We start from the raw sequence: 22,119 nt of genomic DNA, 5'->3' as shown, positions 1-22,119 counted from the left end.
TGTGCAGGCAGCCCCTTGCAGGCCCAAGGCTCAGGACACCCGAGTCCTAGGCCCAGCTCCCCTGACCTTGGGTAAGGCACTTCCTCTTTCTGGGTCTCCGTTTCCTTGTCATCATATCAGGGGATTGGATGAGGACGGTAATGGCCACATTTTTTCCAAGAGTGGAATCCTTTTTCAAATAAAGTCTTAAACAGACCCTCAACTGATCAAACACATGAAAGTGCGTGGGCTCTGAGCACACACATCCACAGGACCCTGCCGTTCAGTTCGGCGTCTGGCCGCCTGGCAGTCACAGCTTCACCCACATCATCCCGACGCCTCTGACTCCCACCTCACCTCCAATCAACCCCGCGCATCTTGTGGCTCCAGCTTCTCACGTCTCCACTGCCCGCTCCACCCGGGGCCCCAGCCCTCTCCCCTGGCCACCACAGGCCCGCCCCCCTCCTTCTGTTCCTGTTTCCCCCTACAGCCTGTCCTCAATACAGTCCAAATCCAAACCAGGTCACCTCTCTGTGCAAACCCCACCCGTGGCCCCTGCTCACTCAGGGCACCCTCCAGAGCCTCTACCCAGCGACTAGCCTTCTTCTGGCCTCTTCTCCCTCACTCCACTCCAGCCTCTCTGTGTCCGACACACAGACCACACCCCACACCCCCCAAGGGCTTGACTCACTCTCCCCACTTCCTTCAGGCCCCGGCTAAACACCGTCTTCTTGGAATGGCCTTCCCTGACCACCTGCTACAGAACAGCCCCTAACCCTGACTTTCTGTCTTCTGGGAAAGTCACCTGCAAGCCGCCAGGGGCTTGGTTTAATGCTGGGCCCCCGCGTCCACCTAACGCAGATACTATTTGTTGAACGAACTTGAATGAATGGAGGGAGAAAAGTGTCCGCGTCCAGAGTACTGGGCAGTCTGTCGGCATTTTCTTTCTCCCCAGGCAGCGTTTTCAACAAGAAGTAGACAGAGAGCTTGCTTGCCAAGATCCTCATACGCCTATTCCAGGGGGCTAACTTCCAAGCGACCCCCACCTAGCCCCTGGGTGTGGGGTGGGAGGCGTTCCCCTAGCTGTCTGGACATCATTTTCTGCCAGCAAGGAGGTGGGGGCTTCGGGAGCCAGGTGGAAAGATGAGCTCTGATGAGGACTCAGGACCCAGCCCTGAGTGGTCGGCAAGCTCTGTGGGTGGCCTGGGGGTGAGGGGTCATAGATTATTGGTCCTCGTCATCTTTGGGCACTGCAACACAGGTAGATGTGCGGCCCAGGGAACAGAGGATGCAGGGGTGCGCCTGAGAACTGCCTTCTAGTATTTGAGAGCCAAGAAGGATTGGGCTCCTCTGAACAGGGTTTCTAATGGTAGAAGTTAGAAGAAGGCAGACTTTCTTCGATATCTGCCTGTCAGAAAGGCTACCACAGTGGTGGCAAGTTCTCCATCACTGGAGGTATGCAAGTGCCTTTCAGGAATGTTGTCAAAGGGATTCCTGTACTGGGTGCAAGGTTAAATGAGATACTATCTCATTTAACTTTTCCAACCCCAAAGGTCCTCTTAAATAAAGTGACGTTTTTAGCAACAAACCAACATTCATCTAATATTTATGATGTGCCCGACGCTGTTCTGCGCAGGCTTGTGTTGGTGTGTTAACCCTTAGCTGCCTGTGGGCAGCTACTTAACTATTAACTCATCCAATCCTCATAACCAGTCTTAAGAAGGAGGTGTTATTATTATCCCCATTTTACAGACCTGGCCAAGGACAGTTAAACAGTCAGCAAACAGAGGGGTTACACTCAACAAACGATAATAGTTGTAATAATAATAACTATTAAACGTTTGCCCATGGGCCCATGGGCAAAACTTCTTATGCATTATTTCATTTAATCCTCAAAACAACTCTAAAGGCTGGTTACTATTACTTATCTTCATTTTCTAGATAAGTATTGAGGCATGGAGGGGTTAAGTAACTGGCCTAGTAATGAACAAAGAAAGGCAAGAGGAAGTGGGTAAGGAGAGGTCATCCTGGGGGAAATATGGGACGTCAGAGAGATCAGGACCCTGGCCCCTCACCTCGCCTTCCTTCCTGGGAAACTCCTGCTAGCTCCACCCATCAGTACTGGGTGTGGTAGATACTAGCCCCCGGGGGGGCCCCCCCTCCCCAACAGAATTTCCAGCTCCTCCAGCGGATGGCATTTGTCTTTCCACTTCCAGGGGAAAGCATCTAGGCAGGGCTTCCCAGCTGGGGCGGAAATGGGGGAGCGGGACGAGGGAGACATTCAGATCTAGTTGCATCACAGGCCCCTCTGAGACACTCCCCCCACTAGCGTGGGGGCCAGTCACCTCCAGCTGCCCCCCAATTCGGGACTGCACAAGAACAGCTCACCCCTCCGTTTCACACAGCAGAGAACTGAGGCCCTGGGAGCCGAGGTCAGGAGCTAGGCCAGCGAGCAGCTGGCTGTCCATCACAGCAGTAGCCCGGGACTTTTAAACCAAAAAGCCAGGACTGGCTTCCCCGGGGGCGCCCATCAACCTTAGCCCCCAGAAAGGTTCTAAGAGGCTTTCCCAGGAATCCGCCTTTGAACTGGAGCCTCCTCACCCCCCTGAAGCTTCCCGGGACGTTGGCTGGGCTGGGTGGCACGAGGGAACCTACTTCAGGAGCACAGCCCTGAGCAATGTCCACAAGTCCGAGGTTGTGAGCTGGGGGGTGAGGGACATGAAACTAACTAGACGCCGGAGACCCCTCTGGAAAGCTAGTTCCCAAACCGGTTCGGCTTCACGCATTCCGAGCTGTGCCTTCTCCCGGTGTGTGTGTGAAGGGGGGGATCCCGGAGGCCACACGCAGTTCGTGCACCCTGGACCCTCCCCAAGCCCCGGGTTTCGCAAAGGCCGGTCCGAAGGTCACTGTCCTTAGACCCGCAAGAGGGGTGGGGGAGGGGCTCCCGGTGGGTCCTCGGTGTAGGCGGGCTGGTCAGCTGTTAGGCCGCGGGCGTCCAAACTTAAGGGGACCCGGGACCGCCGCCCCTTGCCCTACCGAGCTCCAGCACCCGAGGACGCGCACGGGGCACAGGCGGATCGGCGGGTGCGGGAGGATGGCGGGGCCCGGACCGCGAGTGACTGCATCTAAAGTTCAGGCGGGACCAGAGCCCGGGGAGGGGCCGCGTCCACACAGCCCCTCCGCTTCGGCTCTGACTGGTAGAGGCGCCCCTCTGGCGCCCATCAACATAGCCGCCGAACGTGCCAGCTGCTTTTCCAGCGAGCGACAGCTGGGCTTAAAAGTTTCGCCAAGTCTCGGAGTACGGCAGAGGCACCAGGGCCGCCCCCCTCCGCGAAGAACCGGGAGACCGGCCTTGGCAGTGGCCAGGGGTTCGGTCTCAGTCCGACACCCCGAGGTCCCGCAGCCGGGGCTACTCCGGAGCTCCGAGCACCCTCGGGGCCGGGGAGGGGCAGTTGGGCGGGAGGGACGCGGGCCGAGCGGAGCCCTGGGGCACCGAGGGAGGAGGGGTCGCCGACCCCGGACTCACCCCGCGGGGTCCGCGCACTCGGGCGCCCCGGCCCGTCGGATCATGCCGCCAGCAGCTCGGGGACGGTGAACGCAGGGGCTCAGGCACCGGGCGGCGCGGGCCGCGGGGCTCCGGGCGCCCGCATGCCCCTGGCGCTGCCCTGGGGAAGGGCCCGCGCGGTCACCCCCGCCAGCCCCGCGCGGAGTCGGGAAGCCACAGCCGCCGCGGCCGCCACGCTCTGGGGCGCTCGCTCCCTCTACTTCCTGTATCGGAGCGAGCGGGGCTTTCAGGAAGAGGCTGGCCTTGGTGGTCAAGAGGTTTTTTTTGTCAAAAGTCTTTCGGCGGCAGCTCGCAGCCCGGAGCCCCCCTGGGGCACACGGAAACCCCGGCAGCCGCGCCCGCGGGGCCGGACCTGGCGGCGGGGGGTGTGGGGCCGGGGCGCCGGGCGCGGGCGCTCAGCCGCGGGGTGCTGCCTCCGCCGCTCCGGCGTCTCCCGGAGACCCGGGAGAAAAACTTAGAGAAAAGTTTCCAGCTTGGCGAAGAGTCGCGTGGGAAGGAAGGCGCTCCCGCTCCGGACCGGCAGGTGGGGAAGCCAAGAGCTTTACGCAGGGTACTCTCCCGCTTTACCTCCTGCCTGAAGGAGCCTCGAAATCGCCACTAAACAGCCTCAGACCAGAGGCAGGGCGCCTCCTCCACATCTCTGACAGGTGGCCATGCTGCCTTCTCTTGGATGCTTCCACTGACGATGAACTCACTACCTCACAAAGCAGTCTGTTCCTCCACCAAGCCAGGCGTCTGATTCACCTATCCTGGGGACCACACCTAGATGGGAGCAGAGGGAGAAAGTCAGTCAGTTTACACAAATACAACTACAGCAACTCTGGTGGGACCAGGAGGCCTCTCCTCTAAATGCCTGGGCACTAAAAACTGCCTCCTGGGCCTGGGCTGCCCTCAGAACATTTCACAGGAGTGGTCAGCACTGCACCCTACAGGGTGACCTCAGTCTAATGCAGGGTTTCTCAGCTTTGGCACTATTGATACTTGGGGCCAGATAATGCTTTATTGTTGGAGCTTGTAGGATGTTTAGCAGCATCCATGGCCTCTGCCCACCCTGCCAGTAGCATCACCCTCTTCTCGTAACAACCAAAAATGTCTCCAGACATTGCCACATGTCCCTGGGGGCCAAAATCATCCCGGTTGAGACCCACTTATCTAACTCCTTTATTTTATAGATAAGGAAACTGAGACCTAAAGAGAGGAGGTGACTTGCCCCAGGCCACACAGCAAGTTGAGGTGCAGACAGGACTGACACCCAGGACTCTGGTAGAAACATCCAGAGACCTCTTTGCCCTCCATACCCCTGCTTGTCTACCTGCACAAGTGATAGTAGAAATAGGGCAGTACTCCAGAGTGCCATTATTAGTCCTTTGCTGTTCCTAAAACAAGTCTGTAGGCTACTCCCAGGGCTCCCTGGGCCCCAGGGACGAGGTCCATCTAACTCTCACACCTAGAGTAGTCTTTCAGGTCCTTCTAGGCTGATCTGGACTGTGGGCAACCTCACTCTTCCATGGCCCCCACAAATAAGGTTTCCTTCAGCTCCCTGGACCACCCCTGAGAAACTCAGGACAAGCTCCTCAAAGCCTGGGTTCCATGGAACCAGCCCCGAGGCTCTCACCACGTCCCCTCAGAGGCCTCCACAAGGCCCACTGTTCACCTGCCCTGTGAAGATAAAATTCCTCAGGGGGACACCGGATGGGACACCCACCCTGACCCTGTTGCTAGTAACTGACCGAGGAAGAGGTTGCCAAGACTAAAATCTGAGAAGCCCCTTTCAGTTGTGGCCTCTGCCACCCTTGTCCTTAGATCCCTTCCTGGGTCCCCTTTTCACTCCCAAGTCCTCACCCCCACCACTTCTCTCCCTGGAATGGATCTCAGGACTCCTACTGGGAAGTGAAAATCTACTGCTGTTTGGGCCTGCAAGCTCTTTCCTTTACCCTCACCTTTTCTGGTTAACAGTACCCCAGTACCTGGTTTCCATTTAAGGAGTCACCCCTCCTTTGTTGGGTTCAGGTGGAGAGAACAAGATTCTACCCCCATTTTAGAGGGAACACATGATTCTAGTCTGGCCAATCAGAGCCTTGCACTTACCAGGCCCAGTGATTGGCTCATGGATGAGCACATAACCAAAGTTAGGCCAATAAGATCCCTCCCTGGGACTTTTTGTTGGCACTGTCAGGAAATGCCAGCAATCTTCCCCCCCACCCCAAGCTGGCCTGATGCTGAGAGAGTGTAACCTTGGGGCAGCCCAGCAACCACCTGGGCCACCATGTGGTAAAATTGTGCTCAAGAAGACAGTCAAGATGGAGGAAAGCAATGCAGAGAGAGACTATGCCCTATTGACATCCTTTGAGGCCTAGATTCTGAGATGCTTAAAGCCAGATGCACCATTAGACATCTCAGGTATGAGAACCAATACAGTCCTTTTTATTTTCTTTTCCTTTTTTAAAAGCTCGAATGCAATCTGAGTCAGGTTTCTGCTAGTCATCACCCAAAGGTTTCTGCTAGTCATCACCCAAAGACTCCAGGCTGTCCCTGATTGCAGCCCCTCCCTCTGCCTTCCACTCCCTGCTGGGTCTGCAGGATGTCCAGTTGTGGCAGGACTGTAGGAATGCAGAGGTAAACACTTCAACTTATTGTCCCCAAATATAAGAGGCTGGCTTGCCTCTCTGGGGTCCTCATGGGGTGGCTCTCACCTCCACATGCTCCTCAGGCTTCCCCTCCCTCTGCACAAGTGAGGGCAAATAGACTCATTCTAGAGGAGGAGTGTGGGAATTTGCAGGGGAAGGTCACCTCCAGGAGGTCAACTCCAAGCCTTGCTAGAGTTTCTGGGGACTATTCGTGAAGAAAAACGTTTCACAGCACAGTCCTGTTTTTTAAAACCTGCCAAAACCTTGCTCTGGGCTGGATTACAGACTTTGAGGAAACAGAGCATATTTGTTCAACAGAAATTTTCCTACTATACAGAGTAGTTGTTGAGAGTAGGGGCCTGAGTCAAGCTGCCAGGGTTCAAATCCCAGCTCTGCCACTTAGTGGCTGTGTAACCTTAGGCAAACTACTTCACCCCTCTGTGCCTCGTATTCCTTATCTGTGAGATGGGATAATAATAGTGCCTACCTCATAGGGATTCTGTGAATGTTGCATGAGCTAACGTGAGGGGCTTAGAACAGAGCCTGGCATGTAGTAAGTACTCAATAAGTAGTAACTATTATTTGTGCTATGACTAAGCACAAATGTATCAGTCAGATCTCACAGGAAACAAATAGCACTTCTGATTACGATTAATTGAGGAGGATTTAATAAAGATGTAGTGGGGAAGTACAAGGGACTGTGTGGTAACTCTCAGATCTGTCACCTTTCTCAGCCCAAAGATGAGGAGAGGCAGTGGTTACGAGACCCAGAAGCAGAGAGTCCTGTCCTGTAAAAAGACCACCTGGGGAGAGGCTCAAGCACCCTCAGTCCAGGGACGCAGGAAGAGAAATGGTCTGAATCTCCTCCCTCCTAGTAGTCCCCCAGTAGCCAAAGCCAGCTGGAAGCCAGAGGACTTGGGAGCCCGTGGGTCAGTCCCTATGGATGTGGAGTCCTTACAGGTCAGCCTCCTGGGGTGTAGAAAAGAACTGGGGTGGGGGTGGAGTGGGGTAAGAGGGCAAAGCTGCGGAATAAGACAAACTGAGCTCAAACCCTACTGGGCTTTGGCTGGGAATCTTGGGCCAATCAGCCAAGGCACCAGACATGTGAGTCAAGCCGTCTTGGATCCTCCAGACCAGCCCATCTGCTAACTAAATATCGTGCAGTGAGCTCTGTCAATGTCACACGGAATAGGAGAATCACTGGACAAGCCCTGCCTGAATTCCTGACTGGGAAAATCTTGAAATATAATAAAATGGTTGCTGTTTGGGATATCTTGTTTTGCAAAAATAGATACAGAGAACAGCTCTCTTTCTGGGGCTTCTTCTATCTTCTTCTGACCCCTCAAAAGCTCCCACTTCTCTATTCCCTGTGACTTTGGGGAAATATTTTAAAAGAGGTGGAGAAAAGCTTTATTATGGCGAAATTAATCAGTATCCTTTGCGTGAGCCAGGAACACAATATCTGTGCCCACTGGGTAGGGGCTGGGGTGACCTGAGAACCAGGCTCTGGAGAAAGTGGCAGCCTCTTCTCAGTTCTCCCCAGAAGACGCCCAGCAGGAACGAAGGCCTGTGCCTGCCTACAGGGCCTTACAATAAAAAACGAAAAAAGTGGGAATCTGGAATTATTATTTTTTTTGGCTGCACCGGGTCTTTGTTGCTGGGCTTTCTCTAGTTGCGGTCCACGGGCTTCTCATTGCGGTGGTTTCTGTTGCCGCAGAGCACAGGCAGTAGTTGCGGCACATGGGCCCTAGAGCGCGCGGGCTTCAGCAGTTGTGGCGCACAGGCTCAGTTGCTCCATGGCATGTGGGATATTCCTGGACCAGGGATCAAACCCGTGTCCCCTGCATTGGCAGGCGGATTCTTAACCACTGCGCCACCAGGGAAGTCCCTGGGAATCTGGATTTTGTTATAGGACTGTTTCAGATTTCTGAAACATCACACTGGCTAAAGAAGCATTTCTAAGCCCAGTTACCCTATGGATGCTGGCTTGGGATCTGACCGCACTCCGTACCTCCAGCCACTCTGGGACTCCATGTGGCAGGAAGGTGAATCTGACACAGGCATAGGTGTGCCTGGTGGAACCCACAGGTGCACAGGGATTCCCCAGGTTCTGGAAGGGATGGGACCCTGACAAATATGCTCTGGATCTCTCCCCTAAAACCGAGCAGAGTATCTTTAGCCCCAGTCTCTGGGATTCTACCTCATTGTCCTCTCTCTGCAGGTCTCTGTCTTTCTTCCCTCCTCTCTGCAGCCAGACCATCCCAATACCCCCAAGTTTCCAAGTCTCAGTCACCCCTTTATAGAGACCTACAGGCATCCTGTGGTCCCAATTCCAATTCTCTGGAGAGGTAACCTGATTGCGCCATCTTGGCTGTGAGGGGTAGGCAATCTCAGAGAGAAAGGGTGCTTGTGAGCTGAGGACACACCCCAGAAAGCTTTTAAAGCAGCCCCCAATCTGGATTATTGGGACAGCTTCTTGTCTGGTGTCACTTCCCCTTGGCCAGCCCCACCCATCGCTATGGCAGAAACTGAAGGTTTCCAGTATCTGTCTCAGGGAACCTCTCTCCTGCCCAGTCACTGCATTGGTTCATCTGACTCCGAGGTTTGTCTCTGAAGCCTGTCTGCTCCCCACTGAAGCGCCCTCTTAACCTGTACTTGTTACATATTTCTAGACACTATAATGTTCTCATGCCTCTGCTATCCTTAGTGTGAGTGCCGGCTCCCTAGGAGCAAGGAATATACCCTCCTTTTAAATTTTTTCTCTCCCTTCACCAATATCCAGTGGAGGGCTCTGCAAACAGCAGGCACTTAATAATCTCTTGTTGGCTAAATAAAAATGACTTGTAACCAAGGAGAAAGGCTTCTCCATTTCTGAGTCCCATGTCATCGTTTGGATTTTCCCTGCTTTGTGCTGTCAGAAGATGAGCTAAAATTAGGGTCAAGTATGTCCTTAATTCACACAAAGTTATGACACTAGTGAGTCTCTGGGAGGACATGGAAGGCCTGTCCTTGAGGAGCTTTCAAGCTAGTGGAGGAGACGCACCATAGGAAGATGCTCTTGGGTTTAAATGACAGAAAACCCTGACTCTAAGTGGATTGAGTACAAAGGAAATGGTCTGCCTCGTGTAACTCAAAGCCTGGAGATAAGGAAGTGCACCAGTTATCTACTGCTGTGTAACAAATTACCCCAAATTTAGCAGCTTCACACAACACATTCATTATCTCACAATCTCTGTGACTCGGGAGTCTTGGCACAATTTTGATGGTTGCCTCTGCTTCAGGGTCTCTCACAAGGCTGCAGTCAAGTTGTTGGCCAGGCCTGGTGTCTCGTCTGAAGGCTCAGCTAGGGAAGGAGCTGCTCCCAAACTCACATGGTTGTTGGTAGGATACAGTTCCTTGAGGGGCCTCAGTTCCTTGCTGGATGTTAGCTGGAGGCCATCTTCAGTGCCTGGCCATGTGGAAATGACCAGCACAGCCACTTGTTTTATCAAAGTGTGCAAGCTGAGAAGGCAATAGAGATAGTCTGCCAGCAAGGCAGAAGTCACAGCCCATACAACCTAATATAGAAGTGGAATCCCATCCAGTGGTTAAGACTTCACCTTCCGGTGTAAGGGGTGTGGGTTCAATCCCTGGTCAGGGAGCTAAGATCCCACATGCCTCTCGGCCCAAAAAACAAAAACATAAAACCGAAGCAATATTGTAACAAATTCAATAAAGACTTTTTAAATGGTCCACATCAAAAAAGCCTTTAAAAAAATTGTGCCATATCTTTAGTCATTATGTTATGAAAAACACAAAAAATTGGGCAAATATTCTTCCAGTTTTCAAAAATTATTGTCTGATTCTGCAGAGAAGTCATTCATGTCATCAACGAATGAGTAAAATTCTGACTACATCTTTACTGTTTTGCTTTGGTTGTACCCATTTGTGTAAACAAAATTGTGTGATTTATAACATTCCTGTCATTCATCCGTTGCAACTGCAGGTTGGTTAGAGATACAAGAGTTTGGCAAAAAGCTGTGAAAGCATTCTGTGAGAATCAGTAAGTAGGCTCTGTAGAATTTATAGCAGAGTACCGCGTATTTCATTATTTAAGAAAACAAGGCCATGAGTTACATGTATAATTCAAGTTGCTCCGACAATATGGTTCATAAAGATTCAGCGTGAGGGAATAATTTTTCAAGAAGATCCTTTTCTTTCTTTGCTCCCTCCCCCACAGTGAAGGATAACCAGGGAGGCCTAAAGGAGGAGGCCACCCTTGGAGGGCCTTGAAGGATGCACACCAGCTGCAGGCAGGGGGAAGGCAGCTGGCTCAGGAAAGGCTCTCGCTTGCTTGGGCTGCACGCTCTTCCCCTTGGCAGCACAGGGAGTGAGGGAATGCAAAGAGGCTTTGAAACTGTCCTCTGAGAAACAAATCCACATTTTTGACAAGAGGCCAGATGATTGAACATTAACAGCTCATCATCTATAAGTTGGCTCATCTACCAGAAGGCAAGCCAGGAGGTAGAAGCTCTTCTCTGGGAAGCAGAGCTCCTACTGTGTGCCGGGTCCTGTGACCCTACTGTGTACCAAGGTGGGGAAAGCGTTCCAAGGGCAAGGACACAAATGACATGATTTCTGCCCCACCTCCAGGAAATCCTCGTGCTCTGATAGGCAGTCTTTCACTACGTCTGATTCATCCATGTGTGTCCAGGTTGCGGGCTCAGGACAGTTGAATAAACGAACTAAATGGATAACTAACTAGTACGGTGTGTTAGTTATCCATTGATGCTTAACAAACTACCCCCAGAGTCAACAGCTTTGAACAATAATACTTTTTTTTTTTTTTTTTAAATTATACAGTTTCCATGAGTCAGGAATTCAGGAGCAGCTTAAATGCTTGGATTTGACTCAGGATCTCTCATGAGGTTGCAGTCAAGATGAAGTTAGGCAGCTACTTTGGGCTATAAGGCAGAAGCTATATGCTGAGGAACGAAGAGCCACAGTGGAGAAAGAGGCTGGCTCACCAGCGCCATGGAGTGTCCCAACAGCCTGGACTGAGCACCCTCGTCTTCTACATGAGAGAAGAAAAAAATCCTACCCTGTTTAAGCCACTGGTCTTTGGTGGTTTTCTGGAGAAGGGTTCCAACAGGTAGAAATAAGGGAAGGGCATCCTAGGGGGAGGTGACAGCGCCATGGGTAGACGTCTGGAGGTAGGACCCTACATAGCTCTCAAGATAGTGATGAGGGAAGAATGAGTTACTGCGTAAGAAAGCTTAAGTGCCCACCACTGAGAGGTGCTGTCATGGCTCAGGGTAGCTAACCCTCCTCGTTTGTCTTTTGCCTTGCGGGCAAGGACTGTACCTTACACTTCTCTGTATAGCGTGCTTGGCAAAAAAGATGTTCTATCACAACGTGGGAGTGAGGCCGTGATTTCTATTTCACTTCTCCCTTTGGGGCTATATCTTTCCTCTGAAAATCAAGTGTGGTGTCTTCAAGGCGTCTTCCTTGTGAGAAAACCCAGGGTGGTTCCTTTAGAATCATGGGGCGGCAACAAGCCGGTCAGTGTGAGAGGAAATCCAATCCAGCACTGGTCTTCTTGGCCACAGTCCCAGGCTGGGCTTCTGCTGCCATCCCAGGTGAGAGTCCACAGAGGGGTGTGCACCCTGCAGGAGGCTCCTGGGACCTCAGGTTAAGAACATTCCCCACCGTGGACCCCCTGCCTTCAGGAGCTGCTGGGCGGCAGGCTGGGTGCTGGGGGGACACGCACTCTGGCTGCTTTGGAACCACACAGCACAGTTCCCTTTCAGCTCCACTCTTGCCCTCTGTGTGACCTTGGGGAAGTTTCTTAGCCTCTCTGAGCCCAAGTTTCTTCTTCTGCAATATGGGGGGAGGCATACCTCACAGCGGCTTGTGAAGATTATATGGAAGGCGGCTAGCTGCGTGCCAAGTAGCAGGCTTGTGACAAATGTCAGTTTCCCTTTAGTGACTTAGTTTTTTATTTTTCCTTTATTGCTTTTTATAAGTGCAGAACAGATGCCCAGCTCCGTGGGCTCTGCAGTGCCTTCCACCCTGTGCTCTGCCTCTGACAGGGGTGCCAAGAGGTGTGTTTAAGGAAGTTTGGGTTCCATTCAGTTGCTATGAATTAACGCTGTCTCCTTGGACAAGATCATGCTGAGGACTAGAAAGGAAGGTGTCATCCACAGAAGCCTCAGGTGCTGGCACCACCTGAGGTGGTGGTGTGTGTGTGATCCTCACAGGGGTGTTGTCCTAGGGCAGGGCTAGCTACATGACTTGTAGGACTTAGTGCAAAATGAAAATATGTGACCCCCTTGCCCAAAAAGTGTTACAGATTTCAAGACAGAGACAGCAGAACATCAAGCCAAGCACGAGACCCGCCTAAGCGTGGGCTCTGTAAATGCAAAGGTCACATGTCCCTGAATCTGGTCCTGGCCTGGGGTGACCAACCAACTTAGTTTGCCCTGGCCTGAGGGGTTTCCCAGGACATGGGACTTTCAGTGCTGCACCTGGAAGGTTCCAGCTTGGTCACGGCACCTCTATCCCGCTCAGCCTCTCAGTGAGCCTTGCTGGTCCTGCGGGCCCCTCAGCCCCCGCCCCCCCCCCAGCTCTGTGGCCCGGAGGCCCACGTCAGTGGTGGTTTGTGGGTCAGGAGCCCCACAGGAGGTGCTCTGCCCACCCTGGATTCTGCTGCTCAGCCAGCTGGCTCTAAGCGCCACGCACCACACCTCCTGCCAGAGGCCACCAGGCAGAATGTGGCAAGTAGTAAAGAGAAAAGACTCGTGACCCTTGTTAAGGGACAGGCAGGCTTTATTCAAGGAGGGCCATCGCTGTGGGTGTAGGGACCACTGCAGTGGGGTCTTGCAGCTGGGGAGAGAGATTGGGCTCCAATCTGAATACAACAAGGAAAAGTGGGCGTTTATGACCAAGGAGCAGGGTGGGGATCAGTGGATGGAAAATTACTAAGGAGACGTCACGGGTGAGAGGGATTCTGACTAAACTGACCTAAGGGGATTCCTACTGAAGGCAGGCAGTGTGATCAGACATCACCTGGCATCAGTGGAGGGTGAGAAACCTGATCAGATACCGAGACTGATCAGTACGGAGGATGGGGAGAATAACGCTGTGATGAACATGGGGGTGTAGATGTCTTTTTGAATTAGTGTTTTTTGTATTCTTTGGATAAATACCCAGAAGTGGGATAGTTGGATTATACGGTAGTTCTAGTCTTAATTTTTCGAGGAGCCTCCATAGCGACTGTGCCAATTTATATTCATACCAGTAGTGTACGAGAATTGTTATTTCCTGCCTTTGTGATAATAGCCATTCTAACAGGCGTGAGGTGATATCTCATTGTGGGTTTGATTGCATTTCTCTAATAGTGATGTTGAACAATTTTTTTCACATGCCTGTTGGCTACCTGTATGTCTTCTTGGAAAAATGTCTATTCAGGTCCTCTGCCCTTTTAAAATTTGGGTTGTTTCTTGTTGTCGAGTTGCATGAGTTCTTTATATAGTTTGGATTTTAATCCCTTGTTGAATACATGATTTGCAAATATCTTCTCCCATTTGGAAGGCTGTCTTTGCATTTTATTGATGGTTTCCTTTGCTGTGCAGAAGCTTTTTAGCTTGGCGTAGTCCTCTTTGCTTATTTTTACTTTTGTTTCTCTTGCCTGAGGAGACATATGTAGAATGCCACTGCTAAGATGGATGTCAAAGAGCATACTGCCCATTTCCTTCTAGGAGTTTTATGATTTCAGGTCTTACAGTCAAGTCTTTCATTCATTTTGAGTTGATTTTTGTGTATGGTAGAGATGGTGTTGACTGAAAAAAACGCACCACCTAAAAGCTGAGAGTTACGTTTTATTCAGGGACCTTACTGAGGACTTTAGCCTGAGAATCAGCCTCTCAGCTAGCTCTGAGGAACTGTTCCAAGGAGGTAAGAGAGAAGTCAGGATGTATAGGAGTTTTTGCTGAAAACAAAAACAAAAACCCATGTAGTTGAACATCAAAAGATAACTGCTAATCACACAGAAAAATCTCAAGTTAATGATTTTAGTGCTTTTCTACATATGGGAAGATGCAAGAGTCTGGGTTCATTGAAATTATTCCTTTGATAGGCATCTAAAGTATCTAGGGCCAGTATTCCTGTTTTTCTCCATCTTGAATTCCCCTGAGGGTGCACCATCGGGCTGGCTGTATTGATGCGGGCAACATTTGTTGTTTACTGAAATGGCAGGCAACATTTTTTTTGTCCACAAAGTATTTGAACATCTCTGTCATATTTTCTCCACGTTAATTGCCTCTTTTATTTATTTTGTTTTAATTTTTAAAAATTTATTTATTTTTGGCTGAGTTGGGTCTCTGTTGCTGTGCGTGGCCTTTCTCTAGTTGCGGCGAGCGGGGGCTACTCTTCATTGCGGTGCGCGGGCTTCTCATTGCGGTGGCTTCTCTTGTTGCGGAGCACGGGCTCTAGGCGCGCGGGCTCCAGTAGTTGTGGCTCACGGGCTCTAGAATGCAGGCTCAGTAGTTGTGGCGCACGGGCTTCGTTGCTCCGCGGCACGTGGGATCTTCCCAGACCAGGGCTCAAACCCGTGTCCCCTGCACTGGCAGGCAGATTCTTAACCGCTGCGCCACCAGGGAAGCCCCATTGTCTCTTTTTGAATCATGAAATATTTGATGTGATTTGAACGTGTCCCCTTCTGCCTGGCTCACGTGTGGATAGTCCCCATCCCTACTCCCCACTCTCCTCACCCATTAAGCCTCAGCTTGAGTCAACATCTCCCCTGACTGCCAGGATGATTGGGTGTCCCTCCCCCGTGCTCTTGCCGCCTGAGGTCACTCCCTCCCAGAACTTGGGGGCTCCTTGAAGTGACTGGCAGTAGGTCTTCCACTTCTGCAACCAGCAGTTGGTGCAGAGCAGGCCTTCAATACATGTTTACTGAATGACAGAATGCTTTGTGCTCTTTCTAGCTGTAAGGGCTGGTCTAAAAGATGTAATCTAGACACCCCCAAATGGGTGCCTTTCAATGGTTGAGGAGGCCATGGGTGAGTATATTTCAAATTGAGACTGCTCTAGAAAATTCCAAATGTATAATTGCCAAATAGTAATAGAAGCAAGCTTACAGACAAAAAACAAAAAAGATTTAAAAACAAAACAGAAGCAGGTGGTTCATTCTGGCCTAGAGGCCTAGGAAGGCCTTGAAAGAAGAAGGGTGGGCCCTCCTCTGCAGGATAAAGGGTGGGGAAACCATTTCAAGCAGAGGTAACAGCAACATCTCTGAGGATAGGCAGAGTCATGCAAGATAAAGAGGAAGATATCGTCATCATGGTTGTGGAGGGTCTGAGATGGTCCATTGAGGCAACTGGGAGTCGTTAACTGCTTCTGAGCACGAAAGGGACAAATCAGATTTCTGCATTAAAAGATCCCTCTGGCTGCTGAGTGGAAGCGGGACTGGGAAGGGAGGGAGAGTGGAGGCCGGGAGGCTGGCTCGGAGCCTCTGACCTGGACCAGGCGAACACTGAGAGTGGGGCCCTGATGGCTGGAGCAGAAAGGGAGTGGGAGGTTGCAAAAACGACTGCAAGGAAGAAAACGAGAAGACAGATCGTTGTCTGGCACTAGGGGTAGGGGTGGTGGGAGGAGTTGACATTTTGCTGCTGACGACTGGTGAGATACTGGTACTGAAGAGCAGGAAGGCGACTGGGGGTGGGAGGAGAGTTTGCTGTTTTTTTCCCCCCAGCATTTTATTATGAAAATTTTCAAACATACAGAAAAAAAAAAACCCTGTACAGTGAATATCCATATACCCACCATCTACATTTTGCCACTAACACTACCAAACTTGCTTTATCACACATCTCCCCATTTCCCACCCAGCCATCTTATGTTTTCAATGCATTTCAAAGTAAGTTGCAAACATCACCCCTAAGCTCTTGAGCCTGCATATCATTGCCTGGAGTTGAATATTTAAGATTCTCTTCCCCCATATTGATAAGCTCAACATTTTTATAAGTTATTCTCCTTTCCTCCATCTACCTGTTGATGCAGGAAAGGAGAATAACTGCTGTGAACATTTGCCCACTTAAAAAAATTGGAATATAGCTATAGCAAGGGTGGGCGACAGACGCCCAGGAGAAGGCCTGCTTCTCGTACCACTGTACCATCAGACTGCCTGCACCAGGACCATGTTGAACTTGGAATTGCCTGGAGCAAGTTTTAGAAAACATCAAAAACAAGCTGATAGAGACTGAGTTGTGAAATCAACTAGGAGGTGAGCTCCCAGGGGAGGGCAGATTCAGCCAACCACCCCTTCCCTTGTCTGGTCTGGGCAGCCCCAGGCAATAGGAGGAGGCATGGTTGTTAAGGCTGGCTCTCACAGTGAGTGGATGAAAGACCCTGCACACAGCAGGTATGCTTTCGGAACCTCATCTTCCCCATCTGTGAAATGGGAACATTTTCTGTTTCTGTCCTGTGTTCCATTGGTTCATCAAGCCATGCAGCACCAGATGGATTGAGGGACAATGAGATAGTGAGAACAAAGAACATGAGGCTGCAGGACCCACAAGGCTAACTGAGCTGGAATTACCAAGTCAAAGTCCTTCATACATTGTAGATTGACTTTTAAACAGGAAAGAGTTAAAACCATCTAAACTTTCATATAAAGTACAACTTCTCATCTAAAGTAGAACCTGTGGGAAAGATTTTTTTTTAATATTTTCTTTGTGGACAGGTGTTTTTATAAGTACAACAAAAAGTTACTAGAAAAATGCAATGAAAAAAACATGTTCAGACATAAAATTAGTCATCATATTGCCATAAATGTTTATACTCTCTCTCAGTTTCTATACTTGTCTTGTGGCAGATGGAGAACAGTCTGTGAGGCTGCACAGGTGCCCAGATCACACTCTGAGTGGGACTGATCCATCTTCTCAGTATTCAAAGTGGACCAGCTGCATTGGCAAACCTGGGAACTTGCTAGAAACATAGCATCTTTGGCCCTATCCCATTCTGCTAAACCAGAATCTGCTTTTGTTTTTTTTCGGTACGCGGGCCTCTCACTGTTGTGGCCTCTCCCGTTGCGGAGCACAGGCTCCGGACGCTCAGGCTCAGCGGCCATGGCTCACGGGCCCAGCCGCTCCGCGGCATGTGGGGTCTTCCCGGACCGGGGCACGAACCCACGTCCCCTGCATCGGCAGGCGGACCCTCAACCACTGTGCCACCAGGGAAGCCCCAGAATCTGCTTTTTAACAAGATGCCCAGGTGATTTACGTGTATGTTAAAGTTTATGGTGGCCCTGAGGCAGCTGGGACGCAGGAAACGTTTAGAATGAAGGAATTAACCAGTACCTCTCCCCCTCATCTCAATTTCTCACGACACAAGAGCCGATGGCATAACCTTATTATTAATTTTTTTTAGCAAGTAAAGCTGTGTGAAGTTATATATTTTATTAATTCCAACTGGAAATAAGAAACATTTCAGTCAACCACGCTAGGATAAATACTGAATTATATTTCTATCCTCTGCATAGGAAATGGTAACACAAAATCACTGTCAAATGAAAGAATGATGAAAAAACATACAGCCGGAAAATGTAGAAAAAACATTATAAAGGAGTGTTAACACAGTTAACAAAAATGCTATGGTATTTTTACTGGCTTTAGCGACATTTGTGAGACTTTTCAGCTTTAAAAAATTTGTAATTTATTGTGGTTCCTTTTCTCATTCTAAAAAACATTCACATTCACACTCAGTTTTGCATTCATAGTTTTGAGGACCCAGCTCCCAAATTCTTTGTTTCAGGCTTTATAAACCTGAATATGCCCCTGCATATTTTACTGTATTTAATATGTATTCCCTGCTGTGGTCAGTGAGATTGAATTTCCTCTGTTAATTAGCCATTTATACTTCTTCTTTTGGGAATTACCTTTTTTTTTCCTTTATAATTTTTCTTTTGAAGGTTTTTGCCATTTTCTTATTAGTTTGCAAGAGTTCTTTGCCTTAGGATACCAACTTCTTGTCTGTTGGGTATAGCATAACCTTATTCTTGACGAGCAGGACGAGATTCATAATTTGCAGGGCCCAGGGCAAAAATGAAAATGTGGGCTACAAGGATATACTGGACAACGCAGGGAATATAGCCAATATTTTATAATAACTGTACATGGAGTATAACCTTTAAAAGTTGTGAATGCTTATATTGTACACCTGTAACTTATATAATATTGTACAGCAACTAGACTTCAGTTTAAAAACAAGAAACTGTGGGGCCCCTTTTTAAATAAAATGAAAGATTTCAAGATGGTGACAACTGAGCCTGGGGTCTTTCTGAGTGTGAGCCCCTCTGTGACTGACCTCATGGGTCCCCTGCCCATAAAGCTGGCCTTGCTGGTGAGGCAAGAGAAGGCTGGGTCATTCTGGATTCATTCGTGCTTAGCCAAGGTAAGTTATGAGTTTTCTGCTTTGTTTGATTCATTACCAATCATTATAATTAAAAGGCGCCAACCCTCATCCTTTTTGAAGTTTATTTTTTTCTCAATATGCAAATAGAAATGGTTTCAATAAATGGCTGTTATTCCAGTGTAAAGAATTCTCTCCAAAACTACAAATATGTATGTGTCTATTAAAACATGAATGGAAGCTCTCTATAGGGAAAGACAACTTGTATTCGTTTATTTTATTGACAGTGTACAGATTTTCATATATTGCATTACAATACTGACTTTTAGGTTTCTTATAAAGATTTAGTTCAATATTTAGTCTAGATTTTTCTTCACAATAATAAACTCATTCCAGTGTTTAGTAACCAATAATATCAATTCATTCAAATTTAATGACAGTTTTATTAAACTAAGGATCTCATATCACAGAGCATTCACAGTGCAGGAGGTCACAGTTATTGAAAAAATAAATAGGAGGATAAATATATTATGTACAACTTTTCAACTCACTGCTCCTGCTTCACCTGTTAGAGAAGATGAACAAAGACGGCAGCGTTCAGCCTAGCATCCTGGCATTGTCTCATGGGGACTCAAGTGATGTGTCACAGCCTCAGAAGTTTTTGGTTTTGGTTGTTTCCAAGGGGGTTCTTTCTGGGCACGAAAGCCCTCTGGTTCTATTTACCTGCTATTTGCTGGGTCCCAGGAAGATCCCATGGCCCTGTGGAAACAGTGCCCAGTCTGCCTCTTGGGCACCTGGGCTGTGCCAGGCCTCCCCTGCCCTTCCCTCGGCAGCTCCTGCATCTGCACGTGCGCCTGGCCCCATCTGGCTGGCAGCGCTCTTTCCTCTCTAGGTAATCAAGGCTCGCTTTGTATTTAGACACCTAGCAACTGGCAGCAGCTGGACAGGAGACATATACAGAGGGCACTCTACCAGGGAGCGTGTGCTCTGCATTAGACACCCAGTCTCCCAGGCCAGCAGACCCCTACGAGGCTCCCCTAGAGCTGGCCACAGAGGCTCAGCCATAGCTCTGGCCACTGGGCCCCCAAAGAGCCTAGGTTCAGTCACACGGAGGAAGTGCCAGAAAGTGTTCTATAGCTCAGAAGGGCACCTCTGGAGGTGAGGCCAGAAAAAACCCTCCAGAACATTTGATTTGGAAAAACAGAGCTGCCTGGCTCATATCCCAGCCATTTTCAGTGGGAGGAAAGGCCTCGCTCCTTGTGTTAAATGGGGACTTCGTGTCCATCCGGATACTCCCAAGTATCTGGGAACTTCTGGAGGTGGGAGCAGGGAGCAGGGACAGTTCCGTTGTCTGGGGTCCTCCTTTATGCACAAAGGCCGATCAGACCAAACCATGCGACTAGAAACCAAAAGCTGTACAGACTTTTTCTCGATAGTTTAAAAAGCATGTTTTCCAGTGGTGGGGTGGCGAGGGTACATACTTTCTCCAGGATTAAGGGCTTTATTGGCTTCTACTGTGGATAAGTCCCAACCAACGTGTTGCATAAAAAGCAACTGTCTGAATTCCGGCAACTGTGGGAATAGGTGTGGATATGCCCGTGTGTGTCATAGGGCTTTTAACCAAGAAGCAGCCCATCCCAGGCCCATAAATCTAACGATGGAAAAACCACACAAGCAAGGACGTGACTTTCACATGGGTACAGTGGGCATTTCTAACTGTCAGAGCCACCTCCCATGGCCCTGGTTCTGTATCAGGGTGTTCAGGAAGCAGACGTTTTCCCAGACTAGAAGAGGATATGTTCTCAACCCCTGCTACGAAGTGTGCGGAGGACACGCCACCTTGATGACCAGACACTGGCACCATAAGAGGTGATGGAAAGCCTTAGAAGCACGCAGGTAAAAGATGACACCAAGCACGCCCCTGGCCCCCAGCAGTGTGTGGGGATTTAGCAGAGACCAAGGGAACCGGGGAGCCATTTGTCATTGAAAAGTGAGAACTTTTAAAAATCCCCATAAAATATTCAAAGCTCTAATACAACCCAGCTGGCTTCCCTGTTGTGATGGAAAACATAGCTCCTTCTGGGTGGCAGGATGGGAGAAAAGCACTTCTTCTCCCCATTTCATGCAGGTACGATTTCCTTGAGATTGGGTAGCATGTGACTTCAAATACTGACCCCATTGGCTAAGAGGTTTGAAGTTAAGCACATACTAAGCTAGTGTCCCAATTTAGTATTCCCTATTAAGAAGCAAATGCAACAGCCTTTTAAAAATCTGTACCGTTACGGGACTTCCCTGGTGGCGCAGTGGTTACGAATCCACCTGCCAATGCAGGGGGTATGGGTTCGATCCCTGGTCCAGGAAGATCCCACATGCCGCGGAGCGACTAAGCCCGCGAGCCACAACTACTGAGCCCATAAGCCACGACTGCTGAAGCCCACGCGCCTGAGCCTGTGCTCTGCAACAAGAGAAGCCACCACAATGAGAAGCCTGCACACCGCAATGAAGACCCAACACAGCCATAAATACTGTTGTGGACTGTGCCCTTGGGGGAACAGGTCTCTGCAGCAAGGCAAAGGGGCCCTACACGAGCCAGGTAACGAAATCTGCGTCCCACCTGTGTCTTGCCTTGTAGGATGGGCCCGTGCAAAGACCCTCCTGTTCTACCACCCCCATGACAGACACAGTGGGGGAGATTGACCCAGTGCTGGAGGGGACCCTTCCGTATGCTTCCAGAAGGCCCTGTGAGCATCTTTGCACTTGAAGGGCTCATGTGACCAGCTGCAGAGAGTAAGGGCTCACAGCTGGTGGGGTGCCCGGATGCTCTGGGTGAATCCACATAGAAAGGGCAGGGGCCAGGGACAGAACATTGGGTCCAGGGATGGATGGGGGATGATGGACTTCCTGCCACCCAAGAGCTGCCCAGAGAGCATTTTCAAATATTTCTGGAAGTTTCTCTGAGCACCACGTGGTGACAAAGTTGCTGAGCTGTGGCCCACCGCAGGGGCCCTGGGCGCATCTGCTAACTGCCCCAAGACTCACACAGAAATGATGTTCAGGGGGCATTAGAGGGACCTGGGAATATTTAAATCACAGGACTCGGGAACCACCTCCTGAAGGTTTTCACCCTAACAGGCAAGTTCTTTGTTTATTCTAGCAACAAGCACTTGCTGAGAGCCTGTCACATACCCATACCACCATCTTCTCCCCGCCAGGGGAGGAACAGGGCTTACCAGAAGGAGAGGGTGGCGTGTGAGAGGCCAACCCCAGCCCTAAGGGCCCACTCAGCATCAGGGCGGACGGGAGGGCCACGAGCTCACAGGGGCCAGCCCGAGCTGGAGGCTCTCTGCTTCTCTCCTGCCCTGCTCCAGACCTCGACCCCGCTAGCCCATTTCACACCTGGGGAAGGAGGCAAGGAAGTGACCCTCTCCCAGTCCATCTCGATTCTGTCCACACCCACCTTAAGGAGAGGGAGGGGCCCTAGGGCTCAGGGAGGGGAAATGCCCGGGGGGGGGGGCGGGGGGGGGGGAAGAAGGGCGTCAGCCAAAGAGGCTGCCC

At 50.3% G+C, this 22,119-nt stretch overlaps 1 protein-coding gene across 6 annotated transcripts in view; it reads right to left on the bottom strand.

Annotated features, from left to right (window-relative positions):
- The window catches only part of RIN3 (Ras and Rab interactor 3), a 118,108-nt gene extending 113,770 nt beyond the window's left edge, over positions 1 to 4,338 (bottom strand). For 2 of the 6 annotated variants that reach the window (XM_089908138.1, XM_089908139.1), the window contains exon 1: positions 4,112 to 4,333. In XM_089908138.1, coding sequence (XP_089764264.1) covers positions 4,112 to 4,182 — 71 coding nt within the window. In that variant the 5' untranslated portion in view covers positions 4,183 to 4,333. Of the gene's footprint in view, positions 1 to 3,505; positions 4,057 to 4,111 lie in introns of those variants that run through there. The other 4 variants (XM_089908140.1, XM_089908141.1, XM_022576245.3 and 1 more) reach the window with 4 other exon arrangements.
- Between the last annotated feature and the right edge of the window lie 17,781 nt (positions 4,339 to 22,119).

This window comes from Delphinapterus leucas, chromosome 2, assembly GCF_059928025.1.
Source record: "Delphinapterus leucas isolate spDelLeu-1000000601 "Yukka" chromosome 2, BTC_Dleu_Yukka2, whole genome shotgun sequence".
NCBI classification, from domain to species: Eukaryota; Metazoa; Chordata; class Mammalia; order Artiodactyla; family Monodontidae; genus Delphinapterus; species Delphinapterus leucas.
The sequence above is the reverse complement of the archived record's forward strand: the minus strand, read 5'-3'. Positions and strand labels throughout refer to the sequence as shown.